The sequence below is a fragment of the Ictidomys tridecemlineatus genome, chromosome 1 (assembly GCF_052094955.1).
Source record: "Ictidomys tridecemlineatus isolate mIctTri1 chromosome 1, mIctTri1.hap1, whole genome shotgun sequence".
Classification (NCBI taxonomy): Eukaryota; Metazoa; Chordata; class Mammalia; order Rodentia; family Sciuridae; genus Ictidomys; species Ictidomys tridecemlineatus.
This window is the reverse complement of record NC_135477.1, coordinates 24,827,780-24,846,933: the sequence shown is the minus strand read 5'-3', so window position 1 is coordinate 24,846,933 and position 19,154 is coordinate 24,827,780. Positions and strand designations below refer to the sequence as shown.

Sequence of the window (19,154 nt, the reverse complement as noted above, 5' to 3'; positions counted from 1 at the left end):
AGTCCCTAGAACCAGCTTCCTGCCCTGGCCCCAAGCCAACAAGAAGACAAGACCCAGCCAGCAATTCAGAGCAGTTTTAATGGGGCAGAGGCTGTACAAAGGGCAGGGCCCATTGAGGGAGGGAAAGCAGGCAGTGCCACCCTGGTCTGTGGATGGGGCCTCAATGTGGATGCCCTTCCTCCACCTCTGGAAAGAGAGAGGTGAGCCCTCATGGAAAAGGAGGGAAAACCAGCTCAGCTTCAACTCTGGGCCTCTGTCTGAGCCAGGCCCCAGGATGGAGAGTGTGACTGCTGGTGTCAGGGTGGGGATAGTCTTGGCAGAAAGCGGAAATGTTGTCAGGCCTCTCCCACAAAAAAAAAAGGACCCCATCAAAAGTTCTGGGGCACTGGCCCCTCCCACCCCCACCCACCCTGTACGAAAAAGTGCAAAACATTATCACAAAAGGGGTCTTAGAGGCGCCCTTAGCCTAGGCTCCTGAGGCCCATGCCCAACCCTGCCCTGCCCCGGACACCGCGTCCGGCGCGGTCGGGCCCTGGGCCAGGAGGCCCTCATGGGTGGCCCGAGGCCGGCCCGGGCTTAGGCAGGGCCATGTCATCATGCAGGTGCCCAGCAGGCACCATCCCCCACACTCCCACTCCCAGTTCAGGGCTTCCGCCTTGCGCTGCCTGCCCCTGACCGAGGCTGTGAGCCAGGACGCTGAGTGCGGGCCTGGCTGGTGGGGTTAGGCTGCAGGGAGGGACTGGAGTGAGGCAGAGGGAGTCCGTCCTCCATGCTCCCGGCCTGGGCCAGCGCTGCCTCTATGGCATCCAGCTCTTCGCTGGCTGCCTTCAGCTTGACCCGAAGCAGTGCTGCGTAGGTGCCGTAGCGGGATTTCTGAGGCAGGGGGCCAGGAGCCATGAGCACCTGTTCTCCTCTCCCAGCCCTTCCCACACCCATGACCAGCTAGGAGATGGAATGTCCCACCCACCTCTATACCCAAAAGACCCCAGCTGGCAGGTTGATGACTTTCTCTGGGCTCTCAGAACTACCTGTGGGTTATAGCTAACATTTCTTGAGGTTTTTTGGTTTGGGTTTTTTTTTTTTTTTTTTGGTACCAGGGATTGAACTGAGGGGCATTCAACCACCGAGCCACATCCCAAGCCCTATTTTTTGTTTTTTATTTAGAGACAGGGTCTTAGTTGCTTAGCCCTTCGCTTTTGCTCAGACTGGCTTTGAGTTCACAATCCTCCTGTCTCAGCCTCCCCAGTGAATGGCTGGGATTACAGGCATGCGCTACCATGCTCAGCCATTTCTTGAGTTTTTACCAGAGTCAGGAAACAGATGTGTTACCTCCTGACCCTAGGGAGTGTGAGTGTTACCCTTATTCCTAAGAGAAAACTTACACTCAGAGAGATTAAGCCCAAGGTCACCCTGTTGATACAACTCTTAAAAGCCCCCACCCTTGAGTTGGGGTTGTGGCTCTGTGGTAGAGCACTTGCCTAGCATGTGTGAGGCACTGGGTTCAATTCTCAGCACCACATGAAAATAAATAAATATAAAAGCCCCCACCCTTAACCCTAGCCTGAGCCTGTTTGGGAAGCACAGTACCAAGCAGGGAGACTCACCTCAAACTCCAGGTAGGCCTCCTTCTGCCGCTGCTCCTCAGCCTCCTTTCCTCGGGCCTTCTTTCCCAGCTGGGTGGCCCGATGCTCACGCAACTCGCTTGCCATGGCCTTCAGTTTGGCCTCGTGGGTCCGCATCTGCTCCTCCTAACAGCCAGGAGAGAATAGTCAGGGTCACTATTATCTAGATATACAGTGCCTTTGGGCAAATTTTAACAAGGTGTCCCTTTGGACAAGCAAAGCACACTATGGCTGGGTTTCCAGCTTAGCAAGTAGTGTAGGGGCTGGACTTCAGCCTCTGCTTGTCTCCCATGACTGTCACAGGGATGCAACACACAGCAGCCTGGAGTGCACCCAGCCTGGGCCTGCCCCACTCCATCCCACTGGCAGCAGGTGGGCCAAGTGAACTGGGGCTACCTGGGAGAGGCGGGTGGCAGCGCTGGGCAGCAAAGGGCGGCTGAACCTCTTATGGGAACTAACAGCAGCTGGGAAGGGGGGTGCAGAGAACATGGCAGCGACTACATTGATGCGAGTGATCCAGGACTGCATCTGCTCCAGGCTCCTGGGGAGACAGCACAGTCCCTTGGGATCTGGGCCAAGGGATGCCTGTCCTGGCTCAGGATGTGGCCTGAGAAGAAATGAGGCAATCCAGGGACAAGGAAAGGGTCTGGGGTGGACAGGAAAAGGACACTCACGGAGCCTGGAAGAGGAAGACCCGCCAGTCAGCAGTGCGCAGGTAGAAGACATGGGGCCTCTTGCTGTAGTCACTGGCGCGGGTGGCCAAAGCGTGGTGGATGCTGATAGCATTCTTGAGCTCCGCCTCTGAGAGTGCCTTCCCAGGTTGATACTCCTCCTGCAGGGGTGACCATCTTGTCCTGGCCTCAGTCTGACCTGGCCTAGCCCAGGCCACCCACTCTCCCTCCCAAGTCAGCACAGCCCCCACCATGGGCCTGGCCCCGCACCTTCTGCAGGTAGAGAATCATGCCCTTGAGGATCCCGTGGAAGCTCTTCCAACCCCGCTTGCCCCGAGGTGCTGGGGGGGAAGGAAGGCAGGTCAGGGGGGCCTGGGACAGGCCCACCCCCATCCATCCCCCAGACCCCCTTCCTGGCCACGTACTCTTCCTGCAGTCAGGGTCTGCGTGCACCTTTCGCACCAGGGCCCCGTGCTTGTAGACGGCAGCCCCAGGCTCAGGAGTCAGGTCCAGGAAAGGGCTGGAGCCGCTGCCACTGCCCCCGCTGACCCTCTTGATGACCTTGGGGTTGGGGTCAGCCAACTCAGACAGAGAGCGCCTCAGTTCCTCCTCGTCTCTGCAGGTGTGATGGCCTCAGAGGGGAGCTGGTCATGGAGCCATACCCCCCTTCAGCCCTGGCTTCTGCCCACCCTGGAAAGCTCCTCCAGCGTTTGTGGAGCTGCAGGGGGTCTCTTCAACCTGAGGCTCCTGCCACAGGGTTTCCCCCCTCAGAACAGGGCTCCTCAAGGCAGCATGTCTCCTTCCTAAAACTAGACATCCCCAGAGTAGAGCCACAGCTGTCCTTTCCTCCCCTCACATGTAACCATCCCCATCCTCTCTATTTCTAGATACACACCCAACCCTCACATCCTCCTCTACCAGGACAGACACATGTCTGACTCAACTCTGTCTCAACCGTACCTAACCTAAACTATGAGGCTTTGCTTATAGTTTGTTGGCTAAATGGTGGAAGGGATAGCTTCCTAGTGCCCTCCAAAAAAACAAACAAACAAACAAAAAAATCTTGGTCTGCAGTTTCTGTCAGATAAAAAAAAAAAAAGAGAGAGATTCTATCTTGTCACTCCCTTGCTCCAGAACCTACTGTAGTAGCTCCCCATTGTCTCCTACATGAAACTTACACTACATCTCCCCAATACTCTTTATCTTCATTCCAGTCAGGCCTGCCTCCTTGTGGTCTCCCCATTTCACACTCATTTCAGCCACACCTTTGCCTCCCAAATACTTCCCCTCAGGGAAGCCTCAGTTCCAGTCCTCCAAAAAGCATTCCCTGATTTCTCTTTGTACCCTAATTCTGAGCTCTGCCTCTCTGAGGTCTCTCCTAAAGACTGGGAGCTCCTAGCCAAACTGGGTAGTGACTGAACTCTCAGTAGACAGCAACAAATACAAATGATTGTTACTTGAGGGCTCTACCCTCAGACTGGAGGCCCCAAGGCCAAAACTGGACCTTCTCCCTCATACTGGACCTTCCATGACTTTCTTTGGGTCTGCCTGTGTTTCTACTTGGGGATACCAAGAAGATACAACATAGCCCCTTGTTCTGGGATACCTGGGCTCCCTAAGACCCACGGAGTCCTTTTGTGCTACTGATCAAGACTACCCTGCCAGAGGCCTCTGCTTTCCTACGAGGCTACCAGGAGATCTTCCTTTTACATCTCAGCACACCTCCTCCCGTCCAACCCAGCTTGTCATAACAACCCAGCTGGAGACAAAACAGACCCCAAGTCTAAGCAGGGCATCTCCAAAGAAGGAAGCAAGGCAGCCACACTGCCTCGTACCCACAGCCCCAGGACTCCGTAACCCAGGCAGCTCTTCCCCACCCCTAACCCCTAACCCCACACAGCCCTGGGACTCACATGGCCCACTGCAACTTTTCATTCTTGATGGAGCTGTACAAGGCCTAGGGAAGAACAAATCAGGGAGTATGGGTCAGTCCTGGGGGAAAGCATACCAGGTACCCCAATGTCAGAGCTCAAAGCCCTCCCTCCCAACTTGGAAGAAGAGCCAGATCTAAGGGGAAAGGGGCAGCAATGTATAATGACCATGAGCATAGGCTCTGGAATACAGTACCAATACCCAGCCACTTTAGCTCTATGACTTTGGGCAGGTATCCAAGGGGAGGAACAAACATAGCAACATGTGGGGGAAAGCAGTGCAGGGAATCCTGGCACATGGCTGATGCACAATAAATGGTAGCTGCTATTATTATCTTTATTATTATTATTAAGGGACACTCCTGCTCAGATCCTGATGGGAGAAACATAGCCCTAAGGAAATGGGGAAGAGCAGTCCAATAAACCCTCCTTCCCCCAGCCATGTGTTCTGGCCTCTTCCCACAGAATAAGCCCACACACAGCATATGGGGAAACTGAGGTCCCTCAATAGGGGCTCACTCTCCCAGCTCCTTACTTGACTAAAACATACACTCATGGCTCCAAACCCCAGGACAAGCTGAGACCTTCCCCCAACCCAGACAGCACCATCAAGCCAAATGCCAGTGGTCCATCCCCTAGCCACCTGCACACTTTATGTTACTGAGAAGTGACCACTAGTCTGAAGCTTTACCTCCCAAAGCCTATCCACCCCAAATTGTAAGCCTCTAAACCAGTGTCTTCCTCTGTCTCTTCTTCTTCTCTCCTCCCTACTGTTGGCCTGGAGATACATGGGGACTCTGAGGTGGTCAGAAGAGAAAATGGCCTCCAGGAGTGGCATAGAAGGCCCCTCTTTGCGGGAATGGCCTGAAATATGGGTCCATGCCATCTCCTCCAACTGTGGGGGTGCTTCCGACAGCCTGTGTGAGTGGGTGTGTCCCCAGCAAGTGTGTGTTTTGCTATGTGTGGCATGTGATGCTGCCTGCGTGTGAGCTGGGTGCAGTGGTGACGTCGGCGCCTTCCCCATGATGGGACACAGGTCCCTCCAAACCCCCCCCCACACACACACACCACAGTCTCTGACTCTCTCATTGCCCATAGCCGTACCTGGTTACAAAGCTACCCAGGCATCCCACACCGGCACATCCTGCCCCAGGGTGGAGGCACCCACAGCACGTGCCAAGCTAATCAATGCATAGCCCTCCTAAGACACACCTGACCCAAACCCTGCCATGCCTCAGAATCTGAACCCTGACTCCCCAACTCTCTGACCAGAAGGCTGAAGCAGCCACCAAGATCCAACCTGAAACCCTGTCTCCAGTCTTCCAGTTCATCCCTGCCAACTCTCAAGACCCCCCTTTTGCTCGGAGCGCCACACCTTCCTTCCAAGGTCCTGAACCCCATCAGTGAGTCCATGTCACGCTCCCATCTAGAAAACCCTTTTCGTCTCCAAAAGACTCGGGTTTGTGAGGACCACCTTGCCATCCCCCCTCCGCCAGTTCATGCCTACCTCCGGCTGCCCACGAGCTCTGTCCCTATTGGGCTTCCCCCCTTCCCACAGCTCCATCCATGCTCTCCTCAGCTCAGCCGCCCTCGGAGCCTCCCTCAAGCCGCCTCCTCTGTCGCCCCCGACCCTGGCGTGGGGCCGCAGCCCCCACGCCCTCACCGCCTTTTTCTTCTTGCGGTTCTGCAGGCGGCTGACCACCAGGTCGGTGTAGAGCACGGGCTTGAGACTGCGTGAGCGCTGCGGCCAGCCGTAGCACAGGGTCTCCGCGCCGCGGTGGGTGCGCCCGTAACGCACTGAGCACAGCGAGCGCGAGCGCAGCCGCCCGGCGCTGCTGTGGATGCTGTTGACGCCGATCATGCTGGCCCGGCCCGCGCGCCGCGGCCCCCGGCCATGCCCCCGCCCGCCCTCGGCCCCGGACCGCCCGGCTGGCCCGCGGACGGCTCCCCGACAGCCGGCGCGAGCGCGCGGCCAGAGCCCGGCCGGCTCCCACCGACGCACCGAGCGCGGCGGCGGCGGCGGCGGCGGCGCTGTCTGCTCCGCAGCTTCACGAGAAGGAGGGGGCGCCGACGGGGAGGGGAGTGGAGCTGAGGGAAGGAAGGCTAGGGGCGGGGACCGTGCAAAATGGAGGCGCTGGAGCGCCAGGGGGCCCCCCCGCGCCGCCGCGGGGACAGCCGGGGGAGGCTAGCGGGGGCTGTCAGGGGACGCTGGCCCCCGGCGCTCCGCGCGCCCAGCACCGAGCTGTGGGGGCGGGCTGCGGATAGGGTCTGGAACTCCATCCAGAAACCTCAGGGCTGGAGGTGGTGGTGAGGGGAGAGGTCGCAAGGCCTCCCCACGGCCTTTTTTCACTTAGACTGGAGGGGTAGCCATGGACAGTCCCGGCCTCTCAAGCTCATCCTCAGATACCCCAGACGCCCATGTGTGCATCTCAACTCACACACCCCAGTTCAAACATACACTCCAACTAACCTAACGCACCAGTTTCCATTCACCCCGATTGTACGCTTCAAAATATACCATCTTTAACTTAAAAACCTACTCTATTCACGGATATATGTCATAAATCAGCCAATTCGAAGATGGAAACCTAACACACATAAGCCCTCAGCACACCCTTGAAGCACAAACACGTCATACACCCATTGATTCAAATGCACCCTGCCAGACATACACAACTCAAGCATACACCTCAACTCGTAATGGATGCCCCGACTCAGATACATCCCAAAACTCAGAAGCCCAACACACCCACAAGTCCAGATACATCCTAGGATGCATCCTCTGCAGTCATATGTATGTTGGGGTCCAAAGACTCCTTTGTCCCACCCTAGGGGTTCCTCTGAGTCCAGGCCTCCCTGGATAAAACACCACCCGATCAGGGAAAGGAGTGAACCCACGGGATGGGGATGCCCCGCTTCTCCCACCACCAGCCCGTGTCTTCCTGATTCCTCAAGTGCTGGCGCCTAGGCGTGTGGTCTGCACCCGCAGGAACACAGTATTTAGTCCCAACTTTGTGTTCTCGCTTCAACACCTCGGAAAAGCTTTTTTGTCCAGCCCAGGTCCCTCTACCTCCAGGTCCCTCCCAGGAAGAGGTTACCTAGAAAGTCTTTGTAGCTGTACACATTAGGGATTGGTGTTCCTATGTCCCCTGTCCCACCCCACCCGGGACCCCTATCTCGCCTTACAACCTCAGTGCACATTGGAAGAGGGGGAACTGTTCAGGTTAAATGCAGAGTTCAGGGCCTCCTGCTCAGCTCCCCTCCCCCGCCACACACACAGCAGCTACTGCAAGCGTGTGCGCATGTTCTGGGAGGTGGGGGCAGGGCGAGGGGGCGGTACCCAGGCTGAGTCACGAGAGCCCAGCCTCCTGTGGCAGGAGCAGTGGCTGGCGATCCCCTCCCCCCGCCCACCTCCCTCAGGCTTGGTCACCGGGTGGTCTCTCCTTCCCCTACCGCAGCTTCTACCCTGCCCCGCCCCCACCACCACCTTGAGCAGCTCCCTGGGGAAGTCGCCGCCATCGTTGAGACCCTCCAGGTTCCCAATGAAGTCCCCGCAGGTCATGCGTTTCCCAATGTTCTAAGGAAGGAAACAGAAGCCTATAAGCTTGAGAGATTGTGAGCCTCCCAGGCCTTGAAGTCTCTGGGCAGGGGCCTGTTTTCGGGCTCCCACTTTCCCGCCTCCAACTCACATGGCCATGAAGATCTGTGTTGAGTAGCATGAGGGCGCAGGTCAATGTGTGGGCGCCATCTAAGAAAGAATTGACAATCAGCTTTGGCCCCCTCCCAGGGACTCTTTACAGCTGGTCTTCCTAACCACTCAGTTCATCCTGCCCCTTTTCAGGACCCCCTTTGGCCCACAATCACATCTTCCTTAGACTGGAACCCCATTAGTGAACTCTCCCTATCACTGTCTTCCAGCAGATCCCTCAGCATGGACCTTTACCCATCTCCCTAGCTCCCTAAGGTGCTAGGGACTGCCCCCTGTTTGTCTCCAATACGCACATGCCTCTATGCACTAAGCACAAACAAGTCTACCCCACAGTGTATGCAGACCAATGCAAATCCCCACTCCAGCCAAGCATGGTACTGCACATGTATTTCAACAACTGCATGCAAACACAACTGCCACCTGCCTCTACACAACACTCTCTTGATCCTAGCAATATTCCTGCCTACATACATGTAACTAGCACTGTCTGACAACACATGCATGTTCACATGCCTACAGGCATGTTCACTTGCCTACATGCCTTTCTGCACACACACATGCAGTAGTGCTCCACCCTTCTGCTTCAGTGGTTAGCTGGGCAGCCCTACTCCTAGCCTCCTCACCCTCTGAGGACAGGGCTTCCGGATTACACTGGAAGTACCGCTGGGAGAAGTGGGCCAGCACACGTTCTCGCTCCTGGGTCTCACCCATTAAGGCCAGCTCCTTCAGAAACACCCTGAGAAGTAGGGAAGTTGGAGGATGTCATCCCCTTCCAAAGCCCCCTTGCTAGGCAGCCCTGGCCTTTAGCCATGCCCAATCAGTTTGGGAAGGACAGCTTAAGGGAGGCATGGGGGTCAGAGGGAGGCATAGCTGGGCCCCTGAACACCAACCCTGGACAGTAGGGACTGTCCTCCAAGGGCTCAACACCTACCTGAGAGCTTGGTCCAGAGTCATGCCTGTGAAGACAAAGAACTTGAGGTACTCGCCAGCTACCAGTTTGCTGAAGTCATTGCTGTGGACAGGGCAGAGAGACAGGTGGGATCTCAAGGGGAAGTGTCAAGGGGTGAGTGGGGGGTTACCTAGAGACCAGGGACGTTAAGTGGAGGGATGGAGGTGCTGCCCCCAGGATGCATTCCCTCCACCCCCGTCCTTAGTTCCAGCCCGGTGGCTTTACTTCTTGCCCAGATGCCGGGCCACATCAGCCTTCCTGAAGCCGTCAAGTCGGTACAGCCTTTTAGCCAGGCGCTGTGCGGCCTCCAGATCCGCTTTCTGTCCATTGGACAAGGTATCTGTGCTTCCTAAGGCCAGCCGCTCTGTGCTGTCCAGCTCTGAGTCTGAATCGGACACCAACTGGCTCAGGGGTGGTTCACTGCCAGGGTAGAACACCAGCTCAGGGCTGGGGCAGGGTCCTTTGGGATCCCCCAGACCCTCCCTCTGCCTCCAGACCCAGAGATGGAGAAGGGGAGAAGGGAACATGGGAAACACATTTTTCTTTTCTCCAGGGAAGGAGACTGGATAGGTTCTTTCATCAAACTATTCCATCATTACCAACTGTCTGTGGAAGTCCTGCCCCAAGTCCAACCCTCATCTGTCTTATTGCTGTGGGAGTTCTGGCTGCTTCCCCAAAGCTCCCAGGGTTTGCTATTAGATACACATTCCCTATTATCACACATGGAACATGAGCCTCTGGCCCTGAAGTATAGGCAGAGGTGGGATAGATAGGCTGCCAGGGAGGAACAGTAGAGAGTCAGGCAAAGATTTGAGGACAGTAGAAATACTCTTCTGTTCACAAGTGTTTCTTCCTCCCACCTTTTAGGGAAAGGAGGCTCCTTTGTGCCTCCCTTCTGCCCACCAAGAAGTAGGCTCTAGGGTTAGGGGAACTGGGGGTCAAGGTGCATCCCCTCACCCCCTTTTTCCTTCCCACCCCAGCTGCTCTACTCAAAAAGCCACCTGTCACCCCAGAGACAGAGGCCGGAAACTCCTGGTTGCTAGGCAACCCTGTCTTCCTGGCCACCCCCTCCTGTTGCCATGGCTTCCATGACTGAGAGGGTAGCTGGCAAAGGGGAGAGCAGAAAGGTTAGGCTGTGAAAGGACGATCCTGGAGCAAGAGGAGAGACACCTGACTGGGCAGGGCCATGGAAGGAGAATATGGGAGGGGCTGTTGACTGGGCTTTAGAGAAGCCCTCAGGCCAGGTGGCAGTGAGAGACTCCACCTGGGGAGGTAAAGGCCTTCCAGGGGAGATAAAGGATGTTCTCTGGGGTTCCTCCAGTCCTGAATTATGTTTTCTCCAATTACTGGATCTGAGCCCACAGGGGAGTTACAAGGGGTCAATGGAAGTAGCCTTCCAAATGGGAAAACAGATATCTGTTAACCATCCCACTTGGGTCAGGAGTACAAACTACATCCTCACACTTCAGATCTGTTCCTTAAACCAGCTGGTTCTGGGACCCTGAGGGCCTTGGGGCTGAGAAAACCAAAGGAATTGCTTACCTGCCAAGGGGTGCCACTCCCAGCCCAAGGCTGTCTTCAGAGTGGCTGGGACTAGGGGGCTCCCTCCCTGGGGACAGCTTGGTTCTGGCCTCTGCCTCCTCCTCCTCCCCTCTCTGTGTCCAAGGCCCATCAGCAGCAGAGCTGGTACCAGAATCCGGTTCAAGGGGAGCAAGTGGGGCAGGAACAGGTGGGTCAGGCCGGGGAGCAGGGGGTTGAGGAGGCAGCTCAAAGGTAAAGAAAGGGCTCTGGGTTGGGCCCGGTGAGGCCAGGGCCTCCAGGGAGGCAAGGCTGGTATAGGAGGTGCCCTTGGCCCGGTGTGATTCCAGGATGGCTTCAAACACACAACTGAAAGAGTCAGGCCCATCAGCTGAGGGGCTGATCCCAGGAAGGAAGGGCACAGGTGACTTGAGAGGGCCTGAGTGAGGCATCCGGCTACCTGACCTGCAAGGGCAAGGAAATGTCTGATCAGGGACCCAGAGCACAGGTTTGGGGCATGATTTTATTGAGCTCTCACACTGACTCTGTTAAGGGGATTATGATCCCCTTTTCACAGGTTCACCCCCCCCCCCAAAAAAAAAAGAGCTAGCTGAGTTGAGGGTGCAAAAGATTCGGTGCTTCTGCAGCACCCCAGCCCTGCCCACCCCAGCACCCAATCCCCCTCTTCCTCCCTCCCTGCTAATCTCCCTTTCTCCTCCTTTCCCCTGATCCGCTTCCCTCCTGCCATCCCATTTCTATTTCTGGCAACATCTTAGGAGAAGATGAGGCTCCAAGCTGCAATGGGGTGTGAGACAGAAAGGAAAGCCCCCACGCTCCCCAGTCTCCTGCCTGGCCCCAGGCTCTGGACTGATGTTCCCATGTCATCAGGATGAATTCTGACTTCTGATCTCTCATTCCTGCCTCTGATCCTCTAAACGCCTTGGCTCCTCTGTCTCCTGGGTTCTTGCTGATGCCCCCACATCCCCAACACTGCCAGGCCTCAGTCCTCTGCCTGAAATCTATACTCCAACTGCCCTGTCAGAACCATCAACTTGGTTCTGACCCTCCCAGCCCTGCTCTCATCCTTATCCATGTCCCTATGACACCCACACCCCACCCTCTTGTCTCTGGGCCAGTGGGAAGGAGCAAGCCATTTCCTCTCCCAGTTCCCCACTCACCGGACCCCCTCTGAGGCCTCAAACACCTCATCATCCACATCCTCTTCCCCACCTGCCTCATCCTCGTCCTCATCTCCACTGCCCAGGCTGGAATGAAGGCCAGGGCATGGGCCAGGATGTGGGGCAGGTGGGCGGGCAGTGCCAGGTGGGCCCTCAGAGCTGGGCTGACTCTCGATGGCTGAGTCAGCCTCCTCCCGCTCAGCCAGCACCTCATCGATGTCAGTCTCTCGGTAGCACCTCAGGGGCACCGTGTCCAGGTCCGTCTCGGAGTACTTGGTTGCTTGCCCCACAGCTACCCCAGAGCCCTGCCCTGAGCCCATCCCAGATGGAGATGGGGAGGCCTGCTCTGGGGGTTTAGCACCTGTAGTGTGCATAGGCATATGGGTCAGGAGTTTATCCATTTCAGTCCCCTGTCCTGGTCCTAGTCTGCAACTCTCCCATGGTCTCATGTTGGCAGGAAGTTCTTTCACTGTCTAGCCACCATTCCTCCTGTCACAAACTTTGCTTATCCAGTGGAGTTCATTTCAAACTAAGTCATTGTCAACTTTGAGAAGCCTGAAGGAGATCAGTGTCTTTTCTACTCCAAAGAATGACTCTGATATTCTGCTGTCCCCTCCCTCCATGGCTGAACCTCCTTCAGGTTCCCATTCTATGCCTGTCCACCATCATGACACATATGGGAAGACTGAGGCTGGGAGAGGCTTTGGCTAACTAAGGAGCCCAGGAAAGGATTGGGGCAGGTTTGAAGGAAGCCTCCCTACCTGTCCTCAGCTGCTGTTGGGAGGCCCTGCCCCCCTTCCCCTGGCTCAGTCCCAGGCCTTACCTGAGCTGGGGGGATCCAAGGAGCCATAGAAGAATTCCCATTTGGCTCGAGCAATTTTCTGGGCATGAGAGGAGACTTCCCGGGGAGAGGACCAGGTGTCCCCCTGAGCCAAGGAGGGAGAGACAGAGGCAGCACCCAGAGATGAAGCCAGAGATATACAAGGACAATATGGGACAGAAACAAATAAAAACACAGGGACAGAAATGGAGGTGCAGAGACACAAGGACAAACACAGAAGGCAAGAAAGAGACAGATTTAGAACACTGAAAAATCCAGAGATAGGCCCAAGCCTGACAGGGGAACCAAGCCTTGTCCCTTCATTGGGGCACTAGGGCTTCAGGAAACCGAAGGCAGGTTGCATACCTGGTTCAGGGATCCAGTGTCACCAGGTCCTCGAAATAGTGTAGCCAGGCGCTCAGGGGGGCCCCCCAAACCATTGGGAAGAGAAGAGTAAAGACCATCTGCTCCAACCTGGGATGGGACTGGTGGCCCACGTAAGGGGTCCCTGCTGCCAGGAAGGGCAGAACCTCCTCCAGCTGGGAGTGGATCTGATGTGGATGCCTCTAGCCGCAACTTCCGGTTGGAGCCAGGCCCAAGGACTGGGGTTGGTCTGGGAGGAGAAACTCCACCCAAGTCCCAGCTCCGACTCAAGCCTCCAGAAGCAGGTAACCCATTCAGTGGCCTCACACTGGCCTTCTCCACAAAGCGGAAGATGACCACGGAGCTCTGGGCCCCCGGTGGGGGCTGCCCAGTGGGTGAAGAGGGTGCCCAGGGTGAGGGTACAACGCGGGGAGAAGGGGGGCCACGCAGAGGTGTACAGGGTGCAGTTACACGTCCCAGTTCCCGGCCTCGGGGACCTGGACCTGCCACTCGCCGCAGCAGGGAGCCTGTGCTGCCATACATGCTGGCTGGGGGACTCTGGGGCACTGGGCCCTCGGGGAGCCAGCGGCGAGGGCATCGTGGTGGGGAGATGGCACAGTCACCTTCCGAGCAGAAGCGCATGGCACCCTGGGCCATGCTGGGGCCGGGGGTCAGGCTGGGGGGGCAGGGATGGCGAGGCCAGGTGGGGAGTAAGGGGGCTGCATGCTCTTCAAACAGGCCTGCAAGAGAGGAGGGGGAGCAGGGGGTGAAGGGCCCGTGGGTTAGATGGGCAGGTCAGCAGAGAAAAGGAGAGGAAAGTTGGCTGGGTCTCTGCACTCCGGGGATCTAGCCCACCCTGGAAATATGGGGTCATTGATCCCATCCCTGGAGGGTACTTCCTTGGAGGCCTGAGAAGAAAAAAATCATCCACCCAATGAGACCCTGGATCCTTTCCTTCTACCTGGGGGCCCTGAGCATCACCCTGGGAGGAGTGAGGAAGCTAGTTCAAAAGTTGAGTTGAGCTGAGTCTCTGGCAATTTGGAGCTACTTCTAGTGTTGGGGAAGCTGGTATCCCAACCTCTGGATCAGGAATGTCAGTCAACCATCACCATTACTCAGCCCTAGTGCTCTATAGTCCCTCTTATGGGAGACCCTCACTCAGAGAGGGAGAACTCAGACCTTCTGGAAGGAAAGGAAGAACAGGGGTTATATAGGGACGATGAAGGGCTGAGAGGCATAGCAGAGGCCTGAACAGAGACCTCTGTCTTTAATACATAGATATTGTATGCTGAATGGAAAAGATACGTGTCTTTTTTTTCCATACGGGTATAAATGCACATGCATACACACGCATACACATGCACACACACATGCACACACAAAAAAACCCATAAAGACAAATATATCAGTACACAAAAACATTCATGGGCAACACCCTCCGGCATACACAGACACAGATGCACACACATACTGCTCAAAGACACACCCTCATACACTCTCACAGTCATAACAAATATGTGTGTAACGAAAAGGCACATGCTTGTTTTACACACACACCATCACCAAACAGGGACACACAAAGAGGTACCCAAATGTACACACAGGCTCTCATTCTCCAAGGCACACAGAGACACAGGTGTATTGTACAAGCAACCTACTGGTCACAATCACATACAAATACAGATGCACATTTACACATATACTCAAGCAGGGACACACACTGTCCCCTCCCCCTCAACAGTCACGGGATCTCTGGAGGGTAAGATTGCACCATATCCCTCTCCTTCCCTCCTCCCCTTAGGGTTATGACAGATCTTGCCTAGCCCAGGAGGGACCATAAAGGGATAAGAGGGCTCTGGTAGCAATGCGGTGTAGAGGCAGAGGCCAGGAGCAGCAACCCTGCCAGGTAGGTTCCTGAAGCTCAACAGGGCCCTCGTGAGTGTCCCCTGTGCAGCCCCTACTCAGAGCTACCTCAGTACTCACCGCTGCTCGTCCAGAGCTGGGACCGAGGAGAGGCAAAGGAGAGGCTGGGCCCTGCTCAGCTGTGAAGGCAGCACGGCTCCCGCTTGCTCCAGGCCCGCCCGCCTCTCAGTCCCTCCTCCAACCCCCCCCCCACGCGCCGCTCAGCAGCGCTAATCCCCCCACCCCCTCCCCTCCCAGGGCCCTGAGTCTCTGAGGCTTCCAACCCTCCTGGTCTCTAGGTCCCCACTGGGCTCTCCCGCCAACCTAGGACCCACCCTAGACGAGGGGGAGAGCGTAGGCACCCCCCCTCGTTTTGTTCGCCAGACCCTCACATGCCCCACAACACTTGTGTCCAGATCCTCTCGTCCTCTGCCTCCTGAGCCACACGTAGGGCCCAGCTGCACACGCGTGTCCTGCTCCAGACCCCACGCGTGTCCCCAGGAGGCTGCCACATGACCTGTTACATGCCACACGCGCTCCCGCCCCCACGAGCACGGGGCCAAGCAAAGCACACGGTAGGGGTGTACACCGGACCCGCCCCCTAAACCCAGAAGACCAACTATGGAAGGGAGGTGAAGATACACGTCTTGAACCCTTCGTCGTCTCAGCTCAGGTGACCCAATCCTGACAACCCACCCAGGATGCGTGCGGAAGGAGGGATGTTAAGTCAGACTTCAGGAGGAACTTCCTCGCTGAGTTAGTTATCCTTCCCTCCCAGGGGTAAGAGGTTAGATGGGATGACCTCGAGACTGGAAGAAGTGGAGGACAGGCACCCCTTGTGCCCTTTGCCCGGGTAGAAGGGGGTCTGGTTATTTTAAGAAAGAGCCTCACGAGTTTCTATAGCAACTACTCCTCTTGGTTAGGCCAGGGAGAGCAGATGATGACCTCTAAAGGAAGGGGTCGGTTTGGGCAGTCAGGGGGAGCGAGGACGTGCGAGGCGGGGGCGCGCGGGGCTCACCGCGGGGAGGGGTGGCGCGGGTTCCGCGTGGTGCTGAAGGGGACAGCGCCAGATTTGTTGTAGTGCGCAGGCGCAGAGGTGCGAACAAAGCGGGGAGGGGGAGGAAGGAGGCGCGCGGCCGGAGGTGGTGCGCGCCCACATGGCTCTATCTTTGCAGAGATTGGTCCTCCCAGCTACCCCTTCCCTAAGGCTGAGGAAGAAAAGGAAGCAAGCCCATCACCCAACTTGACCCTCTTCTGGTCCTTTCCCGCTTCTGGCTTCTCCATTCTTGCTACATTGAGGGGTGATAGAGCGTGGAAGGGATTCTGGGAAAACCAGGATGTCTGGGTTGTCTACCCGTGTCTTGTCTGATCCTGGCCAAGACGCTTTCTCTCCAGAACCTCGATTTGCGCATCTTTAAAACGGAGTGATAGGACAAGACCTGCCCACCTTGAAGAGATGCCCAAAGTCCTGATAAGATAGCGGGTAGAAAGCAGTTTAAGTTATGTAGAGTCGGCTCCAGCGGTAGCACAGAAGGAGCCTGCAAACCTGAGTTCTTCACATGCCCCTTCACCTACCCCTTGGATGGTGAAGAAATCAAGAGATTTCCCCAGGATGGGAACTGAAACGATGACACGGGGATGTGGTAAAAGGGAAGCCTGGTGGCTGAGTTCAGAGCTCTGGATGGTCCTTGTGACACAGCGAGCCCAGCCCCAGATCCCACAATTAAGGCCAGCCAAGAAACAGTATCCCTGTGCTGAACTGAATACACATTTTTCTCAGGACTCTGAACTTCTAGAGAAAAAGAAAGGGTCTGAGCTGAATTGCGTCTCCTACGTCTCTCTAGGCAAAAACCCGGCCCACACTGTCTGGAAGTGGAAGAGGATGGACAGTTTTGTACTTCACAGTTAACCAGGAATGAGAGGTTTGAATACGTTTGCTTAATGAAACGAAAAAATTCCAGCATCACACCATTTATTTGTTCTTTCAGTAGTTGTTAAGCACCTACTGCGTGTCAGACAGTAAGACCCTATACAGTTTTCCCCCATTTTTTAACGTCTCTAAATGCCACCAGAGGACAGACAGAGAGGAGGTCCTCGGTAACCCAAGAGTCTTGGCTCCGCCCCTTCGGTTTTTGGCTTTTCCTGCTCCTTCCATCCCTACTTCACTTAGAGGCTGTGGCAGGCCCATGAAGAACGCAGAAACCAGTCTTCGTCCACCACTTCTCCAGTCCAGGGCTTTGAGCCCTTTGGCCGAGAAGGCGAGGTCTAATGTTACACCTTTACTCTGTTCTCTCTCACTTTCGGGGTCCAACCGGAAAGCTTTCAGAGACGATCATCAGTGAAACGGCACTCGATTGAATCGGTCTGTTTCTACAACCCAAAGAGGCGGGCTCGCCGCAGCAGCTCCAAGGCCAAAGCTAGAGTTTATGTTACTGCGCACGCGCATTAGACAACCGAAGGAGCCACCAATGGAGCCGTCCGGAGGGGAGCAAGAACCCGGAGCCGTCAGGTACCGAGCACTGGAGGGGCCGAGGGAAGGAAGAGATGCCCAGGGGAGGGAGATGAGCCTAGGCTGGGCCCGAGGGCAGCTCTTGGGAACCCCGGTGCTGGAGCCTAACGGAGGCGGACTCGCAAGTAAACAGCGGTCCACGGATACCAATGCCTCTTTATCCTCAGACTCCTGGACCTGCCCTGGGAAGACGTGTTGCTCCCACACGTCCTGAACCGGGTCCCGCTGCGCCAGCTGCTTCGGCTGCAGCGCGTTAGCAGGGCCTTCCGTGCGCTAGTACAGCTGCACCTGGCCGGGCTGCGCCGCTTCGATGCCGCTCAGGTGAGCCCGGGGTCGAAGACCCGCCCCATTCTGGGTACCACCCCCGCCTCGTCTCTAGCCCAGCCCCCAACTACGCTGTGCACCCTTCGGGGCCCCAGATGCAGCCAGGCCTGCCTGGGAAGCGATCCTCGCAGCATGTAGTAGCCCCAAGGGACGAGTACTAGGTAGCGACTCAAAAGGGAGCGTGGCCTCTCTCCTGGAAGGGCAGGTGTCAAGCCAAAAGGGTTGTCAAGAAAGAACTCAGCGGCGGATAGGCAGCATCTGTCCCGCCCCCGGGACCAGCTGAGGGTCTGGTGCCTCTCCGTCCGCAGGTGGGTCCGCAGATCCCGCGGGCTGCATTGACCCGGCTACTGCGGGACGCCGAGGGGCTGCAGGAGCTGGCGCTGGCGCCGTGTCACGAGTGGCTATCGGACGAGGACCTGGTACCAGTGCTGTCACGGAATCCGCAGCTGCGGAGTGTGGCACTGGCCGGCTGCGGGCAATTGAGCCGCCGCGTGCTAGGAGCTCTAGCCGAGGGGTGCCCCCGCCTGCAGCGCTTGTCGCTTGCGCACTGTGACTGGGTGGACGGACTGGCGCTACGCGGCCTAGCTGACCGCTGCCACGTCCTGGAGGAGCTGGACCTCACTGCATGTCGTCAGCTCAAGGACGAGGCCATCGTGTACCTGGCGCAGAGACGCGGCGCCGGCCTCCGCAGCCTCTCACTGGCGGTCAACGCCAATGTCGGGGATGCAGCAGTCCAGGAGTTGGCTCGGAACTGCCCTCAGCTCGAGCACCTCGACCTCACTGGCTGCCTCCGCGTCGGAAGCGACGGCGTCAGGTGCCTGGGGGTGGGTGAGGTGGGAGGAGGGCAAATCATTCAGCCTTGTGGGGGAGGAGTGGGCTTTAGTTGTCAAAGACCGAAATGAGAGTTCTGGACCTTCCTGCTAACCAGGGCACCCCCAATGTGAACAGAAAGGCCTCTAGGCGTGTCTACGCCAGAAAACCCAGTTCAAAACTCTTGAGCTAGCATTAACACGTTGGGAGATTTCACACACAAAATCGCCTTCTGGTTTTTCTTCAACAAGGGGAAATCCTACAGTCCGGGGTGGAGCTGAGGAGCACATCCCCACCCTCCTCTTTAAGAGACAGCAAACCTCCAGTTGTTGGCCTGGAATGTTTGATCCCATTCAGGTCCTCTCCCTCGGATCGGAGAAAAAAAAAATAGGAGTAAAAAAAATGTCCTGAGCTGCGGGGAGACCTGGAATTTGCTGGAGCCTGCAGGAGGCTGGATGCGTGCCTCCTGCCTCTAGCCTCTCCCCCTCCTTCCTCAGGACATTGGCGGAGTACTGCCCAGCACTACGCTCTCTGCGGGTGCGGCACTGCCACCACGTGGCTGAGCCTAGCCTGAGCCGCTTGCGGAAGCGTGGTGTGGACATCGATGTGGAGCCTCCGTTGCACCAGGCCCTGGTGTTGCTGCAGGACATGGCGGGCTTCGCACCCTTTGTCAACCTGCAGGTTTGACCCTCCTGCCAATGAGAGCACAGCTGGACTGTGTGGCTGGGCCTGACACTGAGCTGTAGGGAAAATGAACTGTGGAGACCTCTGGTGAGAGGCCAGTGCCCTGCCCCATCCTGGAACTTCAAATAAAGAGTTTTTTACTCTCTTTTGTCTGGTGCTGCCTT

General features: G+C 56.8%; 2 protein-coding genes across 14 annotated transcripts; one reads left to right on the top strand and one right to left on the bottom strand.

Annotated features, from left to right (window-relative positions):
- Positions 1–60: 60 nt before the first annotated feature.
- On the bottom strand, positions 61–15,714 carry Psd (pleckstrin and Sec7 domain containing). 11 transcript variants are annotated; one of them, XM_021731849.3, is made up of 18 exons: positions 15,682–15,714; positions 14,745–14,803; positions 12,765–13,501; positions 12,402–12,504; positions 11,579–11,939; positions 10,425–10,865; positions 9,108–9,302; positions 8,865–8,945; positions 8,557–8,669; positions 7,914–7,972; positions 7,712–7,801; positions 4,207–4,250; positions 2,719–2,909; positions 2,564–2,634; positions 2,297–2,454; positions 2,019–2,163; positions 1,605–1,748; positions 61–873 (listed from the first exon to the last, which is right to left on the bottom strand). In XM_021731849.3, exons 3-18 carry the CDS (start codon positions 13,416–13,418, stop codon positions 643–645), a joined length of 3,081 nt encoding a protein of 1,026 aa, XP_021587524.2. In that variant the 5' UTR covers positions 13,419–13,501; positions 14,745–14,803; positions 15,682–15,714; the 3' UTR covers positions 61–642. The 11 variants fall into 11 exon arrangements, 6 of the variants coding, with proteins under 6 accessions (XP_021587524.2, XP_021587525.2, XP_040129362.2 ...); XM_021731850.3 differs by lacking the exon at positions 15,682–15,714 and having other exon boundaries at positions 14,745–14,880; XM_040273428.2 differs by lacking the exons at positions 9,108–9,302; positions 15,682–15,714 and having other exon boundaries at positions 14,745–14,880.
- Positions 14,558–19,135, top strand: Fbxl15 (F-box and leucine rich repeat protein 15). 3 transcript variants are annotated; one of them, XM_021731853.3, is made up of 6 exons: positions 14,593–14,667; positions 16,508–16,585; positions 16,983–17,172; positions 17,340–17,493; positions 17,805–18,310; positions 18,804–19,135. In XM_021731853.3, exons 3-6 carry the CDS (start codon positions 17,090–17,092, stop codon positions 18,991–18,993), a joined length of 933 nt encoding a protein of 310 aa, XP_021587528.1. In that variant the 5' UTR covers positions 14,593–14,667; positions 16,508–16,585; positions 16,983–17,089; the 3' UTR covers positions 18,994–19,135. The 3 variants fall into 3 exon arrangements, with proteins under 3 accessions (XP_021587529.1, XP_021587528.1, XP_021587527.1); XM_021731852.3 differs by lacking the exon at positions 14,593–14,667 and adding an exon at positions 15,168–15,336; XM_021731854.3 differs by lacking the exon at positions 16,508–16,585 and having other exon boundaries at positions 14,558–14,667.
- The last annotated feature ends 19 nt before the right edge of the window (positions 19,136–19,154 follow it).